The sequence below is a fragment of the Haliotis rubra genome, unplaced genomic scaffold, assembly GCF_003918875.1.
Source record: "Haliotis rubra isolate DU_JTF1 unplaced genomic scaffold, ASM391887v1 Scf693, whole genome shotgun sequence".
Lineage (NCBI taxonomy): Eukaryota > Metazoa > Mollusca > Gastropoda > Lepetellida > Haliotidae > Haliotis > Haliotis rubra.
Window position 1 is genome coordinate 131,350 of NW_025767405.1, and position 26,288 is coordinate 157,637.

Consider the following 26,288-nt stretch of genomic DNA (forward strand, 5'->3'; position numbering starts at 1 on the left):
AAACGTCCTTAGTCCTCCAACCAGTCACCCAGGCGTCCAGTCAACTCCTGTAACAACCAAAGGGTGATCTGTGCATACTTCTGCAGCTTCTGCAAACACAAGATCTGTGTTTTAATTATTATCCCACGCCGCGCGTTTAGCGCGAAGCGGGGGATATAGTATTAGGCTCCGTCCGTCCATCTGTCCGAACGTACGTAGGTACGAATTGGAATATCTTAAGAACCGTTCACTAGATTCTTTTCATATTTGGTACCTAAGTTCATCACAGTATAAGAAAGGTCCAAGTCAGGTTTGGTGACCTTGACCATTTCAAGGTCACAAGGGACTTTAACCTTTTACCTGCATGTTAAGCTATCTCAAGAACCATTCACTGGATTTTCTTCATATTCAATACCAAGCTTTATCTAGGGAAGGCGCAGGGCCCAGTCGATTTTGGTGACCTTCACATAATTTTCATGGTCATGGCGACACTTTGAAGGTTTCAGCATGTAAACCTGCATGTTAAGCTATCTCAAGAACCGGTAACTTGATTTTCTTCATATTCAATACAAAGCTTTATCCAGGGAAGGCGCCGGGCCCAGTCGATTTTGGTGACCTTCACTTAATTTTCAAGGTCACAGAGACACTTTGAAGATTTCAGCATGTTAACCTGAATTGTCAGCAAGATATTTCAAAAACAGTTCACTGGATCATCTTCAAAGACTTTCAAGAATTCCCTTAAATGTTTTTCAAAAAGCAATTTCTTTTGTACTATTTTTGCATATTTCATACACTATGACATTCATGTCAAAGTCAGTCTTGAAAATATGTGTTTGAACACCTAAAGAGCAAGACTTCAAGAGAGGTTGACTGGTCATGTTTTTGTTGACATTTAACTTAAACTTTCATTACTTTATAAGTTTGATTTGATAATTTGCGGCGGGGGATTATGTCACCTTAGTGACAATGCTTGTTTTATTATTGTTAGGTTTGACATTCCCGAATGTAGTGATGCTATGGCCAAGATATTATTACAGGAATTGTGTCAATTTGAAATTAAGGATTTGAATGTTCAACTCGGAAACGTCTTGTCGTCACACCATTTGCTGTACAGGGATTCTTCAGAGGGAAAGTATGTAGAGTGCACAACAGACGTATGTCCTCGTAATTTTAATTTAAATAGAAAATCAGTCCAGTACCATGAACACATTAGGCTTATCAGTTAAACAAGGAATGTTTGTCTAGTTTGGGAGTATAATTGTCACGTCATCAAATAATGGTATACACATGTATTTGAGAACACTGATTCTGAAACGCGTTCGCAGATGAACGAGCTGTCGTTACCTGGGGGAACTGTATGGAAACAAAGAACACTGATGGATATCGCACTGAAGCCTATTATGTTGTGTTTCAACTGTAGAAGTTACACTCTTCATGCTCGGGTGTCGTTCCATGGCCTCTCCGGTCACAGCAACAAATGAATATCACCGCTTTGTGCTCTCCGCGCCATTAAACAGGAAACCAACAACCTCGTTAGCTGGCTACTTCTCCACATACCGACGTTAATGTGACTGAAAACAAACGGCGTAGTGTAAGCAAGACAAGCTGCGTCGTCAGAAGTAAAGTTGCACCCTGACCCGTCATTTGCGCGGCAAGCCATCTAAAGAGACATACCATCCTCTGATAGGGATATTTTGTGTTTCATTTTATTGTCAGTCACATGCTAATTATCTTCGCTAGAAGTTCCCTCGAAAGATTACACTGTTGATGCTGCACGTGCAAGGGTTTAGTAGGTCGCGTGATGTCGGAGGTCACACTGACCCAGTACGAAAGGTCAAGTCCAGGTGGAAATAGGGGAAAAACTGTTGTTGTTTTTCACATTTATATTTACAATTTGTGTAGTCAATATGTGAAATATCTGTTAAAATAAGTTCGACCTAACTACGGTCTTAGTGATAGGGAGATAGGAAACGTAAAAAAAGTTCTTTACTGAAATACATTCAATGTAATGGACCTTGGAAGAGAATTGAACTCGAAGCAATCGGCATGGTTGTCTCAGAGAGGTGTTTTGCTTGCCGACCTGTCTTCATTTCTCTGAGTGACAGAGACCCACAGACCTCTCCAGTCAACCCACTGGTCTCTCAGTGATGGGTTGGTTGGTTTGTTGTTTAACGCCACACTCAGCAATGTTTCAGCTATATGGCGGCGGTCTGTAAATAATCAAGTCTGGACAAGACAATCAAGTGATCAACAGCAGGAGCATCGATCTACGCAACTGGAATACGATGACATGTGTCAACCAAGTCAGCGAGCCAGACCACCTGATCCCGTTAGTCGCCTATTACGACAAACATGGGTTACTGAAGGCCAATGTTCTAACCCGGACCTTCATTGGATGGTCTCTCAGTGATTGACACAGGCACAGACAGACATCACCACCGAGACACAATACATGGGTCTCTCGGATGCCCACTCCCTCTCGTCTATCGTTGTCCTCGTTTCTCCTGTTGTCACGTTACAGACATCGATGACGCAGCGCCTCGTTCTGCAGACTTGGTATTCCATGGCTGAGCAATTAAACGATCATTACGGATTTGAACTCTTAATTCGCTATAATTATTGATCCTTCTGTCATGAAGAAAGATCTGCAACCTGCATGCGCTATGCTGGGCTTTAAACACGTACTGAAATGATGCTCAGTGATATAACAGCACAAAGCGACGTTACACCCACCATTCACTTCTCTTGGAAGTCGGCGGCTACTTTGCATCTTACGGTGACCGTGACAACAAAGGCAGTAGAATCCCAGGAATTTCGATGTGCAAATATATCCAGCGACCAATGTATTGACATATTGCTCCTCACCAAGTCGCACCACCCTGTGTTCCCGGGCAACACAACGTCCGTGTCGGGTCAGACACGGGGGAGATGACTACATATATGGAGAGATTCCTTAAATATGTTTTACTTGTTCTAATAAGGCTATATATCACCGGGTCATGTCTGCTGATGAAAGGAGACAAAAGTTTTAAAAGCGTTTATAAAGTGCCATGAGTTTATTCCATCTTGCATTAGTGAGTATGGTTTGAAACCGCTTTTAGTAATATTCCAGCAAAATTAACGGCGATGGACACCAGAAATGGGCTTCACGCATTGTACCCATGTTGGGAATCGAACCCGGGCCTTCGGCGTGACGAGCAAAAGCTTTGTTCCGTCTTGATGTATTAGCACCACAGAACCGTAATTCCACGGTCATCGCTGTTACCCTCATAACGGACTGCTTGCTGGAACATGTACACTATTAGTGTTGGTTCAGAAACACTTGTTAATAGTCTTGGTTAATGGTCTAGGCACCTAGACTTCTACTGGTTGATCAGCATAGATTCTGTAATGGTTTGACAGGTATTGCTAGGTGTGGCTAGAAACATGTATTCCTATTAGCTTGGTTTACCAACACGTATTCTTAGAAGTGCTTTGGAAGCACGTATCCACAGAAATGGATAGAAGAACCTGTTCTAAGTTTTGTTTTGGAGGCATCCAATCCTAGTAATGGTTCAGAAGAACGTATTCTTAGTTGTTATTAGGAGCCCGTACTGTTTGGCTTTGTTTGAGAAGCACATATTCTTCGTAGTTGGTTAAAAACACGTATTCTTAGCAATGGTTAAGGAGCACTTAAACATGTACTTGGTATTGGTTTAAACTCACGGATGAATGGTTAAGAAGCACGTGGTATTAGTTGATTGTCTTCAGATTCTTCGTGAATCATGGGTTCTTTATATTGGTTGGTACGTTGGTTGAAAGGTACGTATATTCTTAGTTCTGATTGCGATTGGTTGAGAAGCACCTTGGTTTGGAGTCAGGTATTCTCAGTTTGGTAAAGAAGCAGCAGTCTTGGTTTGGGTTGATGACGTCCATGGGTTTAGTTAGTGAGTGAATATTACTTAACGCCGCATCAGGTCCCTTGCGGCTATTCAATGCCGTTGTTTTTAGAACCACGTATAATCTCCATATTATATGAGAATCACATTTAGTATTGTTTAGAATCATGTTTTCTACGTCGTGACTGAGAATCACGTAGTTTTAGCATTTGTTAAAGGACGTATATTTAGTCCTGGTTGAGTATCTTCGTTATGGGGTGACATCATTTCGTAACCGGAACAGAAAATAGACATGGTCGACAAAGTAACGGTGTTTAATTTCATCAAATTACGATGATACTCCACTCTCACAACCAAGAACATTTCTATGGAAAAAGACGTTGCACTTGGGAACGACGATGACGCCTGAGTGGTACCCCGCGGTCATGAGTCGTCCTCACTGATGAAGTACCGAAATTAATATAAATTAATTATACATGCCATGAAGAAATATGCTCATATTGCACCTCAGTCAGTTCGTGCCGAGTACCCCTATTTATGAATACCGCAGAACGATCAAAGACAGATTAAATGTAAATGCTCCACTTGAGCAACGCGTTATCCGTCCAGCCACTTTTAACGTTCCTTGTTTAGTTCAATAATTTGTCGTCTGTTTGAACAGGGGTAATTCTCGCCCTAAGTTGGCGAACCTGGCCTGGCTGTCACGCAGGCGAGAGATCAGTCCCACTGCGCTGATTACGGCAACAGGTGAACAACAGCAGGTTAAAGCCCGTCACACTCATTCATATAGGACAACCGATGTGTGGAGAGGATTTTCTGCTTGGTGTGTTTGATCTTAAGAAGTATATCCCTTTCTCGGAGTTGAACTCGCATTTGAATTCCTCTCTTATCGATCTGCCGACACCGCTTCGTTTTTCGTCTTCAAGCCCTCTGTGACCTCCGCTCGGACCGGAACAACTGGTGGGTCACATTTATCTTCTGCATGACCGAGGTAGTCGACATGCGACAAGCAGCAGACGAATTGTAGCAGACGACATGTGACAAGCAGCAGACGACATATGCAGAATAAGATAAAGATCGTTTGCTGTGACATTACGAGACTCCACGTCTGATCAATTTGACAGCTTGCTACAAAGGATGTTTGTCATCCTTTGAAAACCGTTGTAGGCTGGTGTGAAATACACTACTCTCGCCGTGGCTTTGCTTCTGAGTGTTTAAATTCAAAACCGCTCGGATGTGTATATGTGATTATTCCGTAAATTTGGATATATTCAATTTGCAGTTATATTTACCTGCTATTGTTGAAATGTTAGAGATGCAGTAGAACTATTTAATCATCAACCGCAAGTTGCGAATATCCCTGAACTATTAGAAAGGGATGTTACGGGTGTCCCCGGTCAAACAAAGCGCTAGATACCTGAGAGCCCTCTAGTTCACCGACAACCATCGGGACACGTTACCGGGCTGGAGAGCACATTCCGTGTCGCCTCATCACGCATTGGACTCTACTGTTCTGATTTATTGTCGTTTTAAATGCAAAGAAATGCACGGATGAACAAAATGCAAGAGTCTTATTGTCAAAGGACCTCTCCTGGCGTGACTTTTATTCGTATTTGATGCAGCCAGTATTCGGGTCGGGATACAATACGTCGGATACCAAGGTGATACTGTAGATTTCATTTGATCCTATTTCCAATCGATGGAAGACCAGTACGTGGAGTGTGATTAATACATCTGTGCACACATTGTGCACGCCCCTCGGCAACTCTGACTGCATCGCTGCACGACAGCACTACCACCTGTCGTTGACTTTTAGCAGCGTGTCATCGACAAATAGTGCAAGAGGAGCGAGGTATTGTACACGTGTATCACTTAATCGGGTGCGCACCTCACACTTGTCATTTAGGCTGTTACAGTGCGATACTGAGCACGAGGAAGAAGTGTATGTTAGTGGTGGGATTTGTCCGCGCTGTCATCCGGTGTCAGTGAGTCTGTCCCCACATCGCCAACTGCAGACTTCAACAAACTTACTCTGAGTGAAACGTGACCCTCAACGCCAGATAGGTGTTAACTGTCTTAATTATCAGGATCAGACACACTCGAACTGAATCAACAAACGTGAAGAGGCCTATTTGTCAACAGTTTGTACAGAGAAAGCACTATCACACACAAGGAAGACATTGTATCGTCTGCTATGATTCTCCGACATAACAATAGCTATTGAACTCCGGTAATCCGCATTAGAAACTGTATTATCTCGGACTAGGCTTGTGACAGATCAACGCATGTTCAGGTTTGGTGGAAGACTGGAGATCTTTGTTGAAGATGACGAGCACAAACAGTTCAACGTTCGGCGTATCACTTTATTGAACAAACCGAGACATAAACAACATATCGTCTGCTTGTAACCATCTCCTGGGTGTTTGTTTTCTCTGTGTATCCTCTGTGGCATCAGATGAAGAGATAAAACATTGGTGGAACTGTCGTGCTCTCAACTTGTCCACACACTGGATAAAGAACACACCACCTGTTGCAAGTCATCACAGGACGTATTCAGATATGCAACACCAGAAGATATGTTGGATACATAATTACTTCTGTACACAACGTTCTCCACTGTGTATCAAGTAGATTTGGAATAAACATATCACATGCTGAAAGTTAGATCCATAAGACCTGCCAAGATACTCCTCACCAAAAGAAAACAGAATGGAGACAGGTATGTTTCATAAGTACTTTATCATATAATGGATTAGCTTTCTAAGTAAGCACATGGCTGATATATGCCCTTCAGATTTGCTCGGCCATGCATTTCTAGACGACTCGGAATACATTATATCAAGGCTTTATCTCAATTATTTCATGGAGTAGATTAAGAAGTGAACATATCGTGTGCTGAAACTATCCTTCTGGAACCTGTCACACCCGAGCTAGCAATCCAGGACAATAGCCGTGCTGTTGCTGTTTCGTCCCACACTGGGGGGACATTGTGAGGGAGCGATCTCCGCGTCTGTGTCTCTGTGTCTCACTGAATTAAACCCTGTCATCAGTGCGGAGCATCCAGTCTGATGAGGTCTCCCAGTGATGTCAGATGCTGAGTGGAAGTAACTGAGCCGTGGACATCATCTATGCCCATGTACCTAGCCACCCTCCAGCTGATCATGTAGTAGTACCTGCAGGCGACTTTTATCGACAGGGAGGAGGGATGTGTCGCCCCTGTGAAGACGTGTTGATGCCACGCATGGTTGACATATACGACGGGAATCTATGAACGCCACCCATGAGGCGGGTCTTGGTGGGAACTGGATCAGGAACCGCCCAGTTGAAAGTATCATATGTGCGTCTTGAGAACAAACATATTCAGAACCCGTGTTTTAGTGGTTTTCAGTTGGATATTTAAAGAGTATAGTCTGGTGAATTTGTGTTCATCGTATTTTTCGATTATGGAGTTGAACAGCGGGTAGGAAGCTGTAATACCTTTGCTGTCGGAAGTTCACCGACTTGCGCACTTTGACTTGTTTTATCTACAAGGATACCAGCAGAGATACGCATGTAAGTGTTCCGTGTTGTTGAGAGCACGTGGAGATGTGTGGATAGCCAGTGTTGTGCTCATGTAGTTAAGTGTGGAAAACACAGTTGTTCAGAATCTAACAAACCCGTTAAGATAATTCCCAACAAAGTACAGAGGAATACCCGATAGTGATCTCAACCTGAGAGGCTTGCTGAAGAGGTGCCTGAATGACAAGCGTGGGAACTTGTAAATGTTACGATACCGCTATGTACCCAAGCGCTCTACCCGAAGGGAGGCAGCGGAGGAGGACACTCAGGGGGGTCCCGGGCAGACGACGCTCCAGCGCAGACTACAATTGTCCGGGGCCAAAGTGCAAATGGCTGCAGAAGCACCCCCTCCCCCTCCCGAAGTCAAAGCTGACCCGCCCTCAGACGATGTTGAGGAGACCGATAAAGGCAAAGACTCCGGCAGAGAAGGTGAGATAGTCACTGATCTGTAGATGACTTTGATATGGACTGAACGCAAAGCTAAGCTCAATAAGTTCAATACACGTGAGATTACTGAAGGGTTAGGAACAAGCATCTAAGATAAACCTGTATCCAGATTATCAAAAATAGCGACCCAGTACAGTTCAATACCCTATATCAGAATATAAGTACTGTTTTCAGAAGTTGCTGGTTAATAGTCAATACTCCCCGCCAGGTTTACACACAGACGCGCACACGCACACTCACTGATCCACACACACACGCGCGCACACAGACAAACGACACACCCTCACCAGGAACCTCATATGTTGTAGAGCAATTAGGTTAACTTGTCTTGTATCAGTGAAATTACTGAATACAAAACTTAATAGTACATAAAAGGTTAAATATAACTTTTATGCCTGTAGTCTAAAGATACATTGGACTATAAATGTTAAACGAACCATAGCCAATTTCGAGGTCCACTTCCGTCACTATCAGAGCATTAATGTGACGTGACAAATCACTGAAATTATAAACATTGCGACGTTTCACAGAAAATGGGCTTAGGGTCCAATAAACGCCTGTTTATAAAGTGAAGAGTATTGACCCCCCAGCGTCTGCATGCACACTGACGTGACGGGGTATTTGCCGAGGGACGGGGGTTAAGTGGTTCATATCGCCACTGTTATCATCTGTAGATAACTTGACAGTTGGGGGGATTAAAGGAGATGGATTTAAGGGTCCGATGTCTTATGCTGGAGTGTTTATATTTTCCAGCGCTGTTGCTTGAGTAAATCTAAGTTCGTTGGTTTTAATGGCGCTGTTTGCGGATCCGGGGAACTTGATCTGTCTTCGTCATTTCGCCATGTCAGGCGGTCAGGGCTTATGTCAAAGTATACATTGTTTTCATGAGAACGGGGAATATGAGAACACCGTGTCAATAATCTTCTCTGTAAAACTCAAATAAACTGTTTGTTGAGGGACTGGAGAGAAAGTTGGCTCTGAAACTTAAGACCAACGTTCTATTATTGACGAAACTGTTGATATGCAGGGGGCAGTCTGTGAGGGACACAGAAACAATAGAAGAAGCAAGGAATCAGATATCAATGTACCATGTGCTGTTGGAGGGTTGGAGTTTTTATACTGTTAGTTAAACAAAGTCATGAAGCTGGTGAATAAGATTTCCAAGTACTATGTGTTGTGGCGGGTCTGTCTGTGAAAGATGAAGAGGGTTGAAGTTCCAACACCAAAATCAAATATGACCACAATCTGAACCAAGTGATTAAATCCATAAAACAAGAAAATTATAGAAGTGTTCTAATACTTTCCAACACAGTATTGTGTAGATTTCGAATAACACTTGAATACATATTCACTGATGTCGTCCATGGAGCGAGTAACGAGAGGCGTGGAGTAACGAGTTGACTGGTCAATTTGAATACAATCAGTAAATACCGTGATGGTGATGGATTCGAACGTGCCTCCATTCATATATGCAAGGTAGTTCTAGCACTCGTCAAGGAAACATCAGCCAATGTTTTATTTCAAACGACAGATTTCCTTTAAGAAACGTGTTCAAGAAACCTCATGTAATCTACAGTTTATTTCAAGATGCACACCACCATTTCCTCTTTCTTGCGTCCTGCTTCTTGTTACACTATATATATCACACCTGTGTGTGGACACCTGTAATCAAGGGAGAGGTAACGTAACACCTATATACGCCCCCAGGTCACGCTACTTGAACGCATTGATACATGTAATTGAAAGTCTTTGAATAAGTACGAAAACACTTGTGGAATATTACTCCGGGTGTGAAGGGACGAAATCAGTGGTCACAGATTTTCAAAGATTGTCCACCTTCAGTGGTCACAGATTGTTTCCCCTCATGCGCCCAGGACCCCATAGCCAGTGGTCACATACTACCTTCCCTCGTGTCAAAGATCACAAGGACAATGGTCACAGATTGCTTTCCTTCGTGTGTCACGGATCACGTAGTCGATGATCACAGATTGTTTACCCTCGTGTGTAATGGACCACGTGCTCAGTGGTCGCAGATTGTCCTTCCACCGTGTCACGGATCGAGTGGTCAGTGGTCGCAGATTGTCCTTCCATCGTGTCACGGATCGAGTGGTCTGTGGTCGCAGATTGTCCTTCCATCCTGTCACGGATCAAGTGGTCAGTGGTCACAAATTGTCCTTTCACATGCTGCACGGGCCAGAAGGTCTGCCTAGGGCGCTATGAATCATCTCTAATGATATATTGATATATCTGGAATGATTGTCACCCTAAGGACTTGTTTGAGCATTGTTGAAAATGTGTTTCACCACTGCTGGGGATATATAGCATCATTATCAAACGATAATGGCGATAGTTCACAATCGAAATATTTATTTTGGAAGCAAGTTGAGCGAGAGTTTAAATTATGGTCACTTTACCTGTTTTATTGTGTCTGAAATAGCACAGTGAACAACACAATTAGGGCAGGTCTGTCAATAACAGGTTTCTCCAAGCTTTCGGGATGTTTACTCAAAAGGAACATACTTGTGTTGCAACACTTGGCGGCGGCTGCTTTTTCAGTAAACATCCAGACGTTATTGATTCATCCTTGGGATGAGAGACGTTTAGAGAGTCTGACTCTGTATCCGCTACTCACGGCGGGAACTCGGGCAAGGTCCTGTAGCTTTTTGACAAAAGTCATTGTTTCCACAACACATAAATATCAGGACATCCAACATGTCCACCGAACCATTGCTTCGGGATTAAACAATATGAACATTGTTTTAAGTTATACTTGGAACGATTGTTTTCAATACAAGACGCACACCTTCCCAAGAATACAAAATGGCCGTTTCCAGAAAGATGATTCCATGTAGCAAGTGACCACGTTGGCCCCTGTAGTATGTTGTTGTGATGGGTGATCCAGGGTCACCATGTGTTAGCTGCAGGTGCAGTGCAGAATCAGTGTGTTGTATTCAGGTGATGTCTATGATGTTCATCATTAGTTGATGTCCATGATGTTCATCATTAGCTGATGTCTATGATGTTCATCATTAGCTGATGTCTATGATGTTCATCATTAGCTGATGTCTATGATGTTCATCATTAGTTGATGTCCGCGATGTTCATCATTAGCTGATGTCTATGATGTTCATCATTAGTTGATGTCTATGATGTTCATCATTAGCTGATGTCTATGATGTTCATCATTAGCTGATGTCTATGATGTTCATCATTAGCTGATGTCTATGATGTTCATCATTAGTTGATGTCTATGATGTTCATCATTAGTTGATGTCCACGATGTTCATCATTAGCTGATGTCTATGATGTTCATCATTAGTTGATGTCCATGATGTTCATCATTAGTTGATGTCCACGATGTTCATCATTAGTTGATGTCTATGATGTTCATCATTAGTTGATGTCTATGATGTTCATCATTAGTTGATGTCTATGATGTTCATCATTAGTTGATGTCTATGATGTTCATCATTAGCTGATGTCTATGATGTTCATCATTAGCTGATGTCCACGATGTTCATCATTAGTTGATGTCTATGATGTTCATCATTAGTTGATGTCCACGATGTTCATCATTAGCTGATGTCTATGATGTTCATCATTAGTTGATGTCCACGATGTTCATCATTAGTTGATGTCTATGATGTTCATCATTAGTTGATGTCTATGATGTTCATCATTAGTTGATGTCTATGATGTTCATCATTAGTTGATGTCCACGATGTTCATCATTAGTTGATGTCCATGATGTTCATCATTAGTTGATGTCTATGATGTTCATCATTAGCTGATGTCTATGATGTTCATCATTAGTTGATGTCTATGATGTTCATCATTAGTTGATGTCCACGATGTTCATCATTAGTTGATGTCTATGATGTTCATCATTAGTTGATGTCTATGATGTTCATCATTAGCTGATGTCTATGATGTTCATCATTAGCTGATGTCTATGATGTTCATCATTAGTTGATGTCTATGATGTTCATCATTAGTTGATGTCTATGATGTTCATCATTAGTTGATGTCCACGATGTTCATCATTAGCTGATGTCTATGATGTTCATCATTAGTTGATGTCTATGATGTTCATCATTAGTTGATGTCTATGATGTTCATCATTAGCTGATGTCTATGATGTTCATCATTAGTTGATGTCCACGATGTTCATCATTAGTTGATGTCCACGATGTTCATCATTAGTTGATGTCTATGATGTTCATCATTAGTTGATGTCTATGATGTTCATCATTAGTTGATGTCTATGATGTTCATCATTAGTTGATGTCTATGATGTTCATCATTAGCTGATGTCTATGATGTTCATCATTAGCTGATGTCCACGATGTTCATCATTAGTTGATGTCTATGATGTTCATCATTAGTTGATGTCCACGATGTTCATCATTAGCTGATGTCTATGATGTTCATCATTAGTTGATGTCCACGATGTTCATCATTAGTTGATGTCTATGATGTTCATCATTAGTTGATGTCTATGATGTTCATCATTAGCTGATGTCTATGATGTTCATCATTAGCTGATGTCCATGATGATGAACACTGGCCAGATACAGACGGGATTATAGGTCATCGTGACATTGCTGTTACACGAATAACTAGTGTGTTTTACAACCCAGACTCACTCACCATATCTAGGCTACACGTGAAAGCTCTTGAATTAAACGTAATTGTAAATTCCCATGTGAAAAACATTTAGAATAATCGTGTGTGTGTGTGTGTGTGTGTGTGTGTGGCCACATGCATGAAAAGGTGTCTCCCGGATCTCATTATCTGAAGCATTTACGTAAAAGAAGCAGATAAAACTCTTTCTTGTCAGTTTTTTGACAACGTATCCGGAATTTACGGGTAGTACGTTCGTAACGTGTGTTTGCCAGATTGGTAACAGGTGTGACAAGGGTGATGCAGCCGCAGAAAGGAACGATGTAGGATTCGCAATGGTGATGTTTGCGAAGCAGGTAATTGAAATGCAGCTGATCAGATGATGAAGTCACTTTGAACATTGGTCAAAATACAGACCTAGCCCAGATTATGTGTAAACGCCAAGCCGATATAGCTGATTAAACACGACTATTGTATTAGCACGATAATCCCGGGGTTGAAATAAGGATTAACCAGGAATGTTTTCGAAGTTTGTGAAATGTATGTATGAAAGTAATCTATGGTGAAATAGGCGTCATACATCACACTCATGCTACACCCGGTCGTATATTACTCCGTGTGTACAATAAGTAACCACCACTCTATTACCGGGGACAGGTTCACACAAATAGCCGAGTGATTAACATGGAGCAGTTTAGCACTTCTAGACGTGTTCTCGACGCCCCTTGTCGGATTAAAGACGTGAAGTTAGCAGGTGCGCGTAAAGTGTGGTCACGTGGTCTCCTTGTGTGCCGGACACGGGCTAGTTCTGTTGTTGCTGACCACGAGGTAATGTAGGCTGACTGCAATGTTTTCTTTCTTAGTTCAGCCTACAAACATGGTCGACACTACTTATTAGGAGGCGTACATACAGTTAGCGTTGCCCCGTGTAGACCCACACAAGGAACATTATTGACGGCGGGTGAGAGCTATAGACCCGAGCACGTCTCCAGATCAGGGTTGTGTTTGTTGAATGCTGGAGGCTATGATAGATAGTTGCTGACTATTAGACTATAGGATATTTATAATACACTTTGACACATAAGTGAGAATTGGTTCATGTGCGTTAGCTTGAAAACTTGTTAAACTTGATTAACAATACAAAGGACGGGGTACGGGGGAGGCCAGATGTACAGCAGTAATCATACATGAGGCAGTCAAGTAGGCTAGGCTGTGTAGAGTTTTGGTTAAGATTTATTTCATGCGATGCACTTGTCATTATCCAAAGCGTTTCAATAGAATTGTATTACTGTATGAAGATGGGCGATGTTTGGAAATGTGAATATTGGAAACTGGGACAGGCTGATGCTTATCCAAAGTGTTTCAATAAAAATGTGTTGCTGTATGAAGATGGGCGATGTTTGGAAATGAAGATGGGCGATGTTTATCCAAATTTCAATAAAATTGAAAACTAAGGCAGGCTGAAACGTTGCTTAAATGCTGGTCATACATATTTAGAGAGTGGATTTAACAACGGTTTGAACTTTATTTCACCTTTCACAGATCGTGGGTTTCATATGGGAAAAAGTACTGGTTGTTTTTAAGACATACACAGCCCACGATAGCATTTTGCGAATCCAATTCCTTGTCATAGGTTATGTCCTTCTAAGCTAGATATACTATGTTGATACCTAACTCAACTCGAGTAGGCTCTACAAAAGAGGTAGGATATTCAGATTGTTATTTTTTCTCAGCAAAGCATTTGATCCTCTTAAAGTAACATGACCAAATTCAAGAGTATGCCCCTCCTAATAAGCATGTATACATTTTAAGACATTTCAACAAAACGAATAGAGGTGTGCTTTAGCTTAACAGATTTACGGACAGCAAGCAGGGCGCATGATCACTTTACCTCCAATTGTTAGTGTCCAGTTGAGCTTATACCCATATGGGTTCAGTCTTCCCTAATACGGTACAGTATACACCCAGGCTGATTCCACACAAAGGGCGTGATTCATCGTTTACACCGAGCGACTTTCACTTTGAGAATATCTTAACAAATAAGTATCTCACGTCCTAGTTCCTATATCATAAAACCAGTACCCAGAAATGTTTATGAATATGCTATTTTACCCACCCGGGGTAATCATATAGCTTGCATCAATGGAAATTTGATACACATCTTACCCATGTGGATAAAGCTTGTCCAGCATAAAGGAGTATTTAGTGCTCCTTTATACTGGGTGGTTATTTAGGCCAATATAACTAATGTGGTATATATAACAGCTCTGGCAGGCGGATCCCCTCGTTTGTTCCCTGGCTGCCTTATCGGGGGATCGGTCACCACGGGAGTCGACAACGCGTCTGTCTATGTTAGAAAGGTCTACCAATGTGTACATTGCCGTTTGTTTGTATGTTTGTTTGTTTAACGCCACACTCAACAATAGTGTATGTATATGACGCTTGTCTGTAAATATTCTATTCTTGGCCCTGATGAACCAGGGGCTGATATCATGAGCACCGATCTCCATCGTTACGCTACCAACCACAGGAGTCTACGTGATGTCTATTTGTATATTTAATGCAGCACACAACAGTACTGTGTGTATATGACGCTGGCCTGTAAATAATACATTCTTAGCTCTGACGAACCAGGGGATGATATGAGCACCGATCTCCATCGTTACGCTATCGACCACAGGAGTCTACGTGATGCCTATTTGTATATTTAATGCAGCACACAACAATACTGTGTGTATATGACGCTGTCCTGTAAATAATACATTCTTGGCTCTGACGAACCAGGGGCTGATATCATGAGCAACGATCTCAACCGTCCGGCTATCAACCAGGTCAGTGTTTCTGACCAACTAAACAGCCTCGGACGAGACTGCAGCAGGTGCTTGAGACCGATTCCAGACCGGAATCACTAACAGGGTACATTCCTGATCGCAGACTAGTCCTGAAAATCATAACAATTGTATACCCCAACTTTACTACGTCAATTATCTTCCGATAAGAATATGCATGTGTCAGCTTGGTGGACTTTCGCACAGGTCACCCCGTAACCAAAGAAACACATCAACAGGATAATAGTGGACATAGTTACAACAACATGTAGAACCACAAGGGTTCGAATCATTGTTTGGACAATATTTTTAAAAAAAATACAAATCTAGATTTTTGCAACCGTATTTTGTTTTTGTATGTTATGAGTAACTAACATTTCAAATTTGAACGAAATCGGCGAAGAAATGGATTTTTTAGAAAATTCTCCCGCTACACTCATTACATAAAATACACACTTGTGAAGAAATTGATTTTTAAGAAAATTCTCCCGCTACGCTCATTACATAAAACACACAAGTGTGTATTTTATGTAATGAGTGTAGCATATAACATATGTTATATTTGGGATTATACTTTCTCAGTAACATATATAAACAAAATATGGTTGCAAAAATCTAGATTTTTAATTTTTGAAAATTATTGTCCAAACAGTGATTCGAACCCTTGTGTATAGAACAGTCAACTATCAACTCATTTACATGATTAACACTCTGTACAATGAGGAGTATATAAAACAGCTAACTGTACAGAATTCCAGTCAACTAGGAACGACTGAGGGGCGGTGATCAGAGCGAGCACACACAATGATGTATGGTCAATGTAATGAGGTGATTCCCAATAGTCTCGGCTACTGCTGTAGGTGTTGGAGTGTCATGTGTGATACATAACTGTCTGTCCTGACCCGTGTGATGTGTCTAATCAGCTGATTATAATGGTTGGATAACATTGCGTGTACATTAGATCTTGATACGTTTATGTCACAACGTGTACATGCCACTGGAATGACCTATGATTATCACTTCCTTTGCTTGTATACACGCAGAATTTCTGCACTGAAATAGTTGGTGTTTGCGATTTTCGTGAAGGCCGAGGCTGTGTTACAATTTGGTTGTTTTTGTTGTTGTTTGTTTTGCTTTTTGTTTGTTTGTTGTTTAACGCCTCACTCAGCAATATTCCAAATATATGTCATCGTATCACAATTGCGTAGATCGATACTCCTTCTTAAGTGTAACAGAAATATATTTGTCAAATATAGGACAGGTTTGTTGGACTTAATGGTAAATATTGCTGAGTGCGTCCATCCTGCATTAAAAACAAACATCCCAATCAAATAAAAACGTCCTTTATGTAATTCTTCAGTAGAAGATGAACTACATTTTACCCTTGACTGTCCATTTCATGAAGATTTACGTTACATGTATATCCCAGAACGTTATCTGTCGGAACCACCACTGATAGCTTTTACCAGTATGTTAACAACTAATAATGAATCCGCCCTACGCAATCTAGCTCTCTATGTTAAATATGCATTTATTCGTCGTAACGAGCACTTACAGTTAACCATGTCCTAATGTATGTAACTCGCTTGTATAAGGGCCGGTGGCCTAAAATACAATAAACGATTGTCTTGTCTACTCCTTCTGTTGATCACTGGATTGTCTGGTCCAGACTTGATTATTTACCGACCAGCGACCGCCATCGTATAGTTAGAATATTGCTGAGTGGAACATTAAACAACAAACAAGCCAATCAAATAGAAAACGGTTGGGGAGTCAAATGGTTAGATTTACGCTCCGTACCCGTGAGATGATTCCAAACCGGGGATTTAACGTGACGACTGAACATATTTAATGCAAGTTTCAAAGAGAATCCTATTCTGAATATCACATATCTGAATAGTGTCGTTGCATTCATTGACTGTACATGACAAGAGGAATGACTTCAACTTCCAGTAGCCAGCTTTCCCTGTACTGAACAATATCCATGCAGCTCCGGTTATTGGTGTTTACATGTCACGATGTTGTGGTACAACGCTCTTTCTACAAAGATTTCAATGGGTGTCGTAAGACTTGCTCTGAATTCGTTAGACCAAGGTCACAACATTCAAGGCCTTGGGAAAGTGTTATGGTAGACATGTGGAAGACAGCTCCAGATTTGGCACATGAGTGAATATAATGATGTAAGACGCAGTTGGCTGTTTTGAGCATCTTCACATCAGAACAGTTGGTTTGCCTCTGCGTGTGTTTGGGGCGGATACGAGTAGTCTCGCTGGGTACATGGTATTATCACTACTTGACAGTGATTCGCTAGCTCATGATACAGTCGAAATCATGCTAGAAATTCTTCCTTTGGCAGAGATTTGTTTAATGTGGAAGGATTTTGTCGCTTTATCTTATGTTTTGAATGGGTGCTTCGTCAGAATGACATATTAGAATGGAATGAATTGATGGGATGTTTATGTCGGCTGGGTGGCATTCTTTGTCTCATATTGCTAACTATACTGTACCAGATATGTATGTAAATAGTCAAATCTGTGTGTGGTATGTCATGTATGTCTGTTGATTGAGTTTATTGATCCTTCGTGGATCTGTGAATGTTTTACCGACCAGACAAACAGATCCCGTGTGTCCTGACAAGCCCGTTACACTGTATTTCACAACACCAGTGTATGTCAGGCCCACGAAATAATAAGTATTCCCATGTAGGGCAATGAAGCATTAGGAATATGTCATTGTGTTTCGTTTGCGAAAGTAGATCGTCTATATTATTTTCTTTCACAATCTGCTCCTAGCACCATTACCAGGGCAATGGGTGGGAGTTACTTACCATAACAGGCACAACTATTACATTGGCTTGTGAATTACTTGCATCATCTAGCTCGTGTGTTTTCATTTGTGATCACAATATGCACCCCAAGATTTCCACAGCCTTATCTCCATAAACTCCATCGATGCTAACAGAGGAAGAATCGTGAACGGGGATTCAAACCCACGAGCAGCGGATCCTGATCCTAACGCTACATGCACAACTGAACCACATATATCCACACGTAACCACTCAATGTGGCATATCGTTACATGACTGATAAAAAATTCATAGTGGTGTTACACCCAGCTCACTCACCCATCGGAGCTAAGTAAACGCCACGATGGTTTTAAAATGGCCGGCCCTCGTTCCCATCGGTTGCTATGAACGACTGTACGTGTGAAGTCCCCGCAATCCTCACATAAAATGGGTATGTTTGGTCTGGCACTGCTGAACACTGTGGAGGTTTTGTGTGACATTAGCAAGTAGTTCCTTGACCTCCGTCTACTTTGCAAAGAAGTAGAATAAAATCACCCACTTACCTGCCGAACTAATGTTTGTGCTAAATATTTCATCAGCAAAGTGTTGAAATAACTACAACATGACGTATTTGTATCCACAGAAAGGAAAAGGCTCTAAAGCTGCAGCATAAAGAGCGAAAACAAATAAATCTGCAATTAAGGTGACGATTGTGTTTGTAGCACGTCGTCGAGAACTCTGTAAGGACGTAGTCTCGCTGAAACGTTGTCTCGGTCGATGGCCCCAGTCTCGGGTAAATATCGCCAGCAAACAAGTGGTGATGGTTGGGAGGTGGTGACCGCGGGTCGATAGCCCCCCGGTGCACATCGACCAAAACAGGTGCACTTGACTCTGGAAACACTGATATACCACAATGCCCCTTTTCCATTTTAGCTGTGGGGCGGTGGGGTAGCCTAGTGGATAAAGCGTTCGCTCGTCACGCCGAAGACCCGGGTTCGATTCTCCACATGAGTACAATGTATGAAGCCTATTTCTGGTGTCCCCCGACGTGATATTGCTGGAATGTAAGCGCGGCGTAAAACTAAACTCATTCACTCCATTTTACGTCTGTTCTTGAGAAGGCGTGGATATAGCACATTCCGATGTGCTGTAGAGGTATACTCCTCAGTATGTCTCGATGGCTGCATGCTGGTTTATGCCGTTACCAATGCCATGTAAACCCGAGACAGTGATTGTGTAATTTTGTCAATCAGTAGAGGTAGTCGTTGACACTTTCTTTTTGACTTGAGTTTTTCGCACCTAAGGTCAGCACATAAAGTCAATGTTCTAACGAGTTCAGCCACCGTGGGACTCAAACACAAAAGGTACATTGTTATCAAGCTATGTTAAACTTCTAATTAATTTTCCACACGTACGTCCTGTCCTGTACGGCACATAGTTCTATCACAGGGACAACGTGGAAACAGAATTCCATTGTGAAGTAATTACATCTTCCCTTAAAGGTGTGTATCATACACTTTTAGTTAAGGCGTCAGTGAAATTGGTCTTAAATGTCTGGAATCTAACTTGATAGAGGACTGCCGTGATCGGCGTAGAGTCTGTATGTACATCCAACAAAAGCAAATGTAATTCACACACGTACAAATTCGGCACACTTGTAAATTACATTATTAGACATTTTCTCGAAACTAATCTCATCCGATATTATTTTTCATTTTCAACGGGTCCTCCTGTTTGAGGGTTTTCTCTTTTAATTATGAAGTTCTAAAATTAAAATCATTTGGAGATATTAAAGTAGACACATGAAGAAGACGCACATAGAAATGTTCAGACTTAATTAAATGGTTTTGACAAAAATACAATGCTAGTGTTAAAAATGAATTGTTTATAGCATTTCTAACTGAGGCGAAAAAACAAATTACCCGCAAATTCTTTTCAAACAGAAAGGCACTCTTGATAGGCGATAGATACATATTGATTAGTCGCAGCGTGCTAGCGTGCGGAGAGGATTTACTTCAAATCTATAATATATGACGAACAAACTGTTGGCATAAGTGTTTATGACGGGTTCAGAACACATTCTTCTCCTATGAGGCCGACTAAACTCGTGATGAATAATTACTGTAATTAGCATTATGTTGATCTTTGATTCGTCCTTTGATGTTTTGAAAAATACATTTTTAATTTCAGCTATCAGAGATCTAAAGCTTTTAAATTACAATTGACAACAGAGGTAACCACTGCAGGCTATTGATGACGCTGTTATCGTTTCACGGGTTCCGCGTGACGTTTCCCAATTAATAGCTAATTAGCTGTTGGCGTAATCACCAGGTAATCAGTCTTTCTTGCTAATACGATCAGAGGTCACAACAGGCACGAGTGAGGGTTATAGGTCATAGGTTAATAGCTTAAATGACAAAGATCCGTGTCCCCTGAAGTACGACCGAGGCAGTGACACGTCGGTTATATGTTTACGTCGCATCCAGTAGGTAAAAATGTCTGTTGTAACTCAGTAAAGGTTCTACCGAATGATCCCCATAACTTAGAATGGCACATTTGTTTTTTCTTTGGTGTATTGTTTTCAGATCTCTTGTTTTAGTTTGGTTTAGTTTTCGAGGTTTTATATCATTACTATTTAAGGGACGGTTTGGTGTTTGGTTAGGGGGCAAGTATTTCTTCACTGTTTTTAAAGGAAGATGTAAACATGCTGAGAGAGAAGTAAAGTATACAAATATTTATGGTATGTGTGTAAGGTATATAGTTAAACAGATGAAGCTAGTTTGTGTACAGCGACATCTCGTCATGCACTGTCCTAACATTGAAACGATCATGAAACAAACTTTCAAGGGAGATATCTGTAACAGTAGGTCCTGGATGTACATATAGAGCCAGAAAAAGATAAATGCACACCAAGCATTCCTATGGAGTCTTCCATATACAATGCATTGTTGATGGGATTGTTTTTGATAAAGTCGCCATCTCCAAATTTTCACCAAAAATATGTCAAACATTGTCTTGATCCGCCAGTCAGTCCGATTAGCCCGTTCCACTGTTTGGAGACAACTGACCCTATCTCCATTCCAAGCAGGTCAATATTGACTGCAGCTATTTTCTACACCCCAGCGTGAACAGTTTGTCCAGGGAATGTTCTGGGAGGATGCAGATAAAGAAAAGACAAGATATCTCTAAACTTCTGTTTTGATGTTTGCTGTTGTGTGTGTTTAGTTCCCGCGTTTCCTCGGTAACCCTGGCGAGCGCAGTTCGAGTCAACAGATGCATGTCGGACTACAAGCATGTCGACATCAGTTGGGATTACCCAGACGTGTCACTGCGTTGTCTCATGTTAGCCATGTTGTCTGACAGTAAAACAGAACTGCAACCAACCTAGACGGTGGCTCTCACTTCTATATCCGTAGTTAGATATGTATCTTGTCAGGAAACATGGTTGTGTCGAACGTCTAGATACCGTGGAAATGTGTCCGTTATATCTGTAAGAAGAAAAAAACAAACACTGAAGTACCGTTCACTCAGGTTCGTTATATGAATAGTCTTGAAAATATTCGTGTTAATCTTGCCTGTAAAATCTGTTCGTTATGTCAATGGTACATACAATATATACATACTAAAACCTAGTTGTATTGATGAATTAGGTTCGTTATACCAGTAACGTTGAAATTTAGATATTTTTGTTGCTCATTTCGTTAGTCTTACACTGTTAACCCATATTGCCATAACCCTTTCACTAGACTTCATTTCACATCCATAGATGTAACAGATGTCAAGGCGATTTACCTTCACGTGCACGATATATTACGGTGTACCTAATACGATACGAGACTCCAGTGTATCGAATATTTTAGGAACAGACAACTCTAATTTCCAGATAAAGATCAGAATATTATACTTCGTATTTTTTAAAACCAGCGTTTACCTTTACACAGAGTAGTTGACAGCCTAAAGATATCACACATTAACCGTTATGTTGTATCTACCAGTCGGACAAAACAGCTAATTTGGTTAGAGTAACTTGAGTTCTGCCGATGTTGCCATCTAACATACTCTCTGACATGTAAATTGTGTTTGAACTCCCAAATGTGGAATATAGAAAACGATTCAATGATACCTTTGTTCATGTAGTGTGTACAGATAGCCGGTACAGGGTCAAAGGGACGTAACTCTCTATCTCAGAAGTCGCACGTAAAATATGTTCTTCGCTGGCAATTAGCCAGCACAGGAGAACCTGTCTATAACTTGAATTGTCTCTCTAGTTTAGCTATGGAAGGATTTCTGTTTGATAAACGGACGCAGTACGAATATTTTGTCGACAATTAAACAACTTTTCTGTTTTAGTGATCTAATCGAGGATACGGTAAAACATGAAATTATAATTACAGGCATACATGTCGGCATCAGCTTTGTAAAGTATAATTGTCATAACAATTTTGATACACAAAAACACCATTTAGCGGTAGGATAATGTTGTCATTGTTCATTCAGCAAGAGTGTTTTTGTGCATTTTCATGATTTTATTGCATTCAGTTCTTCAATGTAAGTGTATCGGTGAATATACTAGGTATCGATATCATAATAAAAACATGTTTATCGCCGTTCGGTTGTATTAATCTTACCATTCAATGCATACGAACATGCTGTTGATATATCGTTTATTCGATATCTAAGCACGGAAAACAGCCGGTGGTTGTTGTCAGACGTCAGTATATTTACTTTAAAATCAAACGTGCATAAATTATCCTACATATGTAACTATGTCTATTTATAATCATACCGTACGTGCACATCTGTATTTTCCATTTGAAAGACAACGGGCACCTGCTATCTGAATTTGGTGCGTTATGACGTCACAGGAAATGAACCAATCAGATTGTCCGTACCATCACTGACATCAAACGGTCGTCCATCTTGAACCGCTGAAAACAAATAATACCTCGAGGGGTCTTCCAATATTTGTTTCACCAATATGAAACATCTACCAAATATAACAGCCTGACATATGGTTGATATGCCAAGAACCACCGAGGAATTACAAGTCTGAAATTAGATCGGTAAGAAAGTGTTCATTTGGGCGACAGGTACGCGAAGCCACATCTACCTGTCTGTGAAATCAACACCGTTTGTTTGTACGTCACTTTCCGTTTCATGTTTATATTTGAAAGAAAATAGTATATGCTAATCGGTACCAGTGATCGGATATAGGAATTCGTTCGATGTTCGTGTGATATTTCTTCATCGTGCATTTCTTAGCTCTAGGCATGTTGAAATCTGAAACAAGAGCAGAAAGTTTACCGTGTTAATCAGAGAGGACCGGAAGATATCAGACATGGCTGTACATGATTTCTGTACTCAAACAATCCCGTGAGGTCGCACGAAGGGGCCTGAAGGTGTTCAAAGCCACAAAACTGCTGTGATGTGTGGACAATCTGTTGATATGTATTCAATCACTTTTGTTATGATTTTACTTTTTTACCATTTCCTTCAGAATATGAATAATACTATCTTGCCTGTTGATGTGAAAGGGTTCAACAATGCAGTTATGTAAATTCACTAAAATTTAAAAAGAGTTAACCTTCCATTGTATGTTAGATGTAAATACATCAGTTCAGTAAAACATTTTAATTCATTATTCACCAAGCTCAGTCATATAAGGACACAATGAAGAAAACCTTTGTTGAGGTGTCATGGATTTTGCAATGTTCAAGTGTTATTTTCGTCACAACCTTCAAATCACAATGCCTATCTGGCTTGTAATTCATCATTTAAGTTTCATGAAGAAAATACATGTTTGTGCTGGTGCTTTAAAAAATTGAACACCATTCCTCTGGTGTACAGAACTTTGGCCACAATAATTCTGCCCACCACAATTTTTACAGGGGAGGAATTTTGCCCACCATAATCATACAACACCACATAAAATAAGTACCAAATAAGTAATTGACAACCAAATTTTAGAAATGCAAAGCAGCAGAGAAGCTTTGGTGAAGTGCAATTAATGTTTGATCTCTATTAAAACAATATGTCATGAGTAGTAAGGTGAGTATTAATTGCAATTAGAAAGAGAAATACAAAGCAGCAGAGAAGCTTTGGTGAAGTGCAATTAATGTTTGATCTCTTTGAAAGTATACTAAACTAAATCTCTTAACAGGTATTAAAAGAAATTACTCTTTGATTTGTCTCACATACAGAAAAATGTCTTTGTGGTGGGCACAAATTTATATTGTGGGCAAAGGTCCTTCCCTGTTAAAAATTCTGGCGGGCAGAGTTCCTGTGGGCAAATGTGTTCCTACGACAATTGTGTCGAAGTGAAAGCTTGGTCCCTGCATACTTCATCATTATGGAATCTCCAGTGTGTTGTTTCTGATGTGTTAAAGATGATGATTGATTTGGACATTAAACATGCACTTTCCGACATAGTGTGTATTTCGCACACATGCCCGCCAGACTTTTTAGGGTTTGGTTGAAGGAGGGATGATTTAACCGAAAGATATGGCAACATGAAGGGGTGTTAAGGTTGCCAAATTAAAGTTGTATGAATTTTTAAATTGGAAATTTGCCAGAAGTGGTATGGGTAGTACTTATGGTTGGTTTGAAAGTATTTTCCAGTCCCAAGCTTGTATTTCCTGCATGTCCTGATGTGACTTGTCAGTTGGTCTTCAAAGTTCAATCAACAAGGCACAATAATCAGGACATATCTCCTACATTTTCAATGTCATGTTAAAAGACTATTGCTTTGTTGGTGACAATCAGTCAGATCTAACTTTATAGAACATTTCATTGATGTGTCTATCAGGAATTAACACCTTGTTTGATCAGTGCCAAGTGCTGAAGTAAATGGAGTTGTGTAATTATCACATGTATATCTTGTTATTACAAACTGTAAGATGTGTCATGATTTAGGATTTCCATGGATGATTCACTGGTGTGAAAACTGACAGATAGCCACCGAAATGAATCAGTAGATAACTGAGCTATCCACAAAGGACTCAGTTTTTCAGGGATGATATCTGAATTGTTCCTACACCTAAAAAACATAAATTAACAGTAAAATCCATTAAGACTAAGTATGAAACAGTGACAGCAGTTGAGCAGGGCTGTCCAACTAAATTGCAAAACCGTGTTCCCATGTTAGTCATTCTTCATGGAAGTCAAAAGATGAATGCACAGTTATATTTTGTGTCTTGAAGTAATATATATATCTTCAACTACGACACAAGATTGTAATTCAAAACTTTGAATGATTAATTATATGGAGATGTGAATCACAATGACATTTATACAGAAGATATGACATTTGTGGTTGAATACAGCACAATCTGGACAATATGATATTGATCTGATGGTATGGTGATGCACCAGTAGTGAAAATATGATGTAATTATGAAAAATAGCGAAAGCCTCCCTCACCACTATTCATATTATTATTTGAAAATGTATATAATCGTCTGAGAAATAATGTATTCTTAGGTGAACTTCTTGACTGAGCATGTTTTTCTTGCCATTGAATTCAGATTAGTTGCTTAATATGCTCAAGCCACCAACTGTTTTGTGATTGTAATACACCATTGATTTAATGCCTTCTGTGTCTGTTTTAGGATTGTCCGGAATGCATCAGCCTCGTAGAAGAAAGAAACGGCCGATCCATGGCGTAAAGACGGTGGCAGTGACCAGAGGCAGGTCAGGCTATGGCTTCACGATCTCCGGGCAGCACCCCTGTGTCCTTAGCTGTATTGTGTCTGGCAGTCCTGCAGAACAGGCAGGACTGAAACCAGGGGACTATCTAGTGTCTGTGAACGCCGAAAATGTGTCCCGCTACAGCCACGATGATGTGGTGCGTATGGTTGGCTTGTCTACTGGAACTCTCGAACTGCAGGTGGCGGAGAACTACAACAGCTCCGATTCCTCGGATGATGATTACCCAGCCACGTACAAAGTCAAGATACCCAAATCGTATACGTCCTCGTCAAGGTTGTGAAAGAAATATGAGGGATAAACATTCCAATTCTGATCTCAATGGCAGACCCCACAGAGGGGCAGATGTAAGGGGAGATAACTTGAAATCAAGACATAGGCAGGTGATAGGTGGTGAGTCTGAGACCTCGCAGAACTCATCCCTCACTGATGGGGTATCTCATGAAAGACTATATTCCTCGGACCAATCTGCGTTTCACCAGTATG

At 40.8% G+C, this 26,288-nt stretch overlaps 1 protein-coding gene across 1 annotated transcript; it reads left to right on the forward strand.

Annotated features, from left to right (window-relative positions):
* Positions 1-5,139: 5,139 nt before the first annotated feature.
* On the forward strand, positions 5,140-26,222 carry LOC124258450 (regulator of G-protein signaling loco-like). The gene is made up of 2 exons (XM_046692550.1): positions 5,140-7,844; positions 25,706-26,222. The coding sequence occupies exons 1-2, from the start codon at positions 7,619-7,621 to the stop codon at positions 26,083-26,085; spliced, it is 606 nt and encodes a 201-aa protein (XP_046548506.1). The 5' UTR covers positions 5,140-7,618; the 3' UTR covers positions 26,086-26,222.
* Positions 26,223-26,288: the final 66 nt, after the last annotated feature.

What these genes read in the sequence shown, in the direction of transcription:
- LOC124258450 (XM_046692550.1), top strand. Translation starts at nt 7,619, where the DNA reads ATGTTACGATACCGCTATGTACCCAAGCGCTCTACCCGAAGGGAGGCA. An exon ending in CAAAGACTCCGGCAGAGAAG is followed by an intron (nt 7,845 to 25,705) that starts GTGAGATAGTCA and finishes TGTCTGTTTTAG; the next exon opens with GATTGTCCGGAATGCATCAG.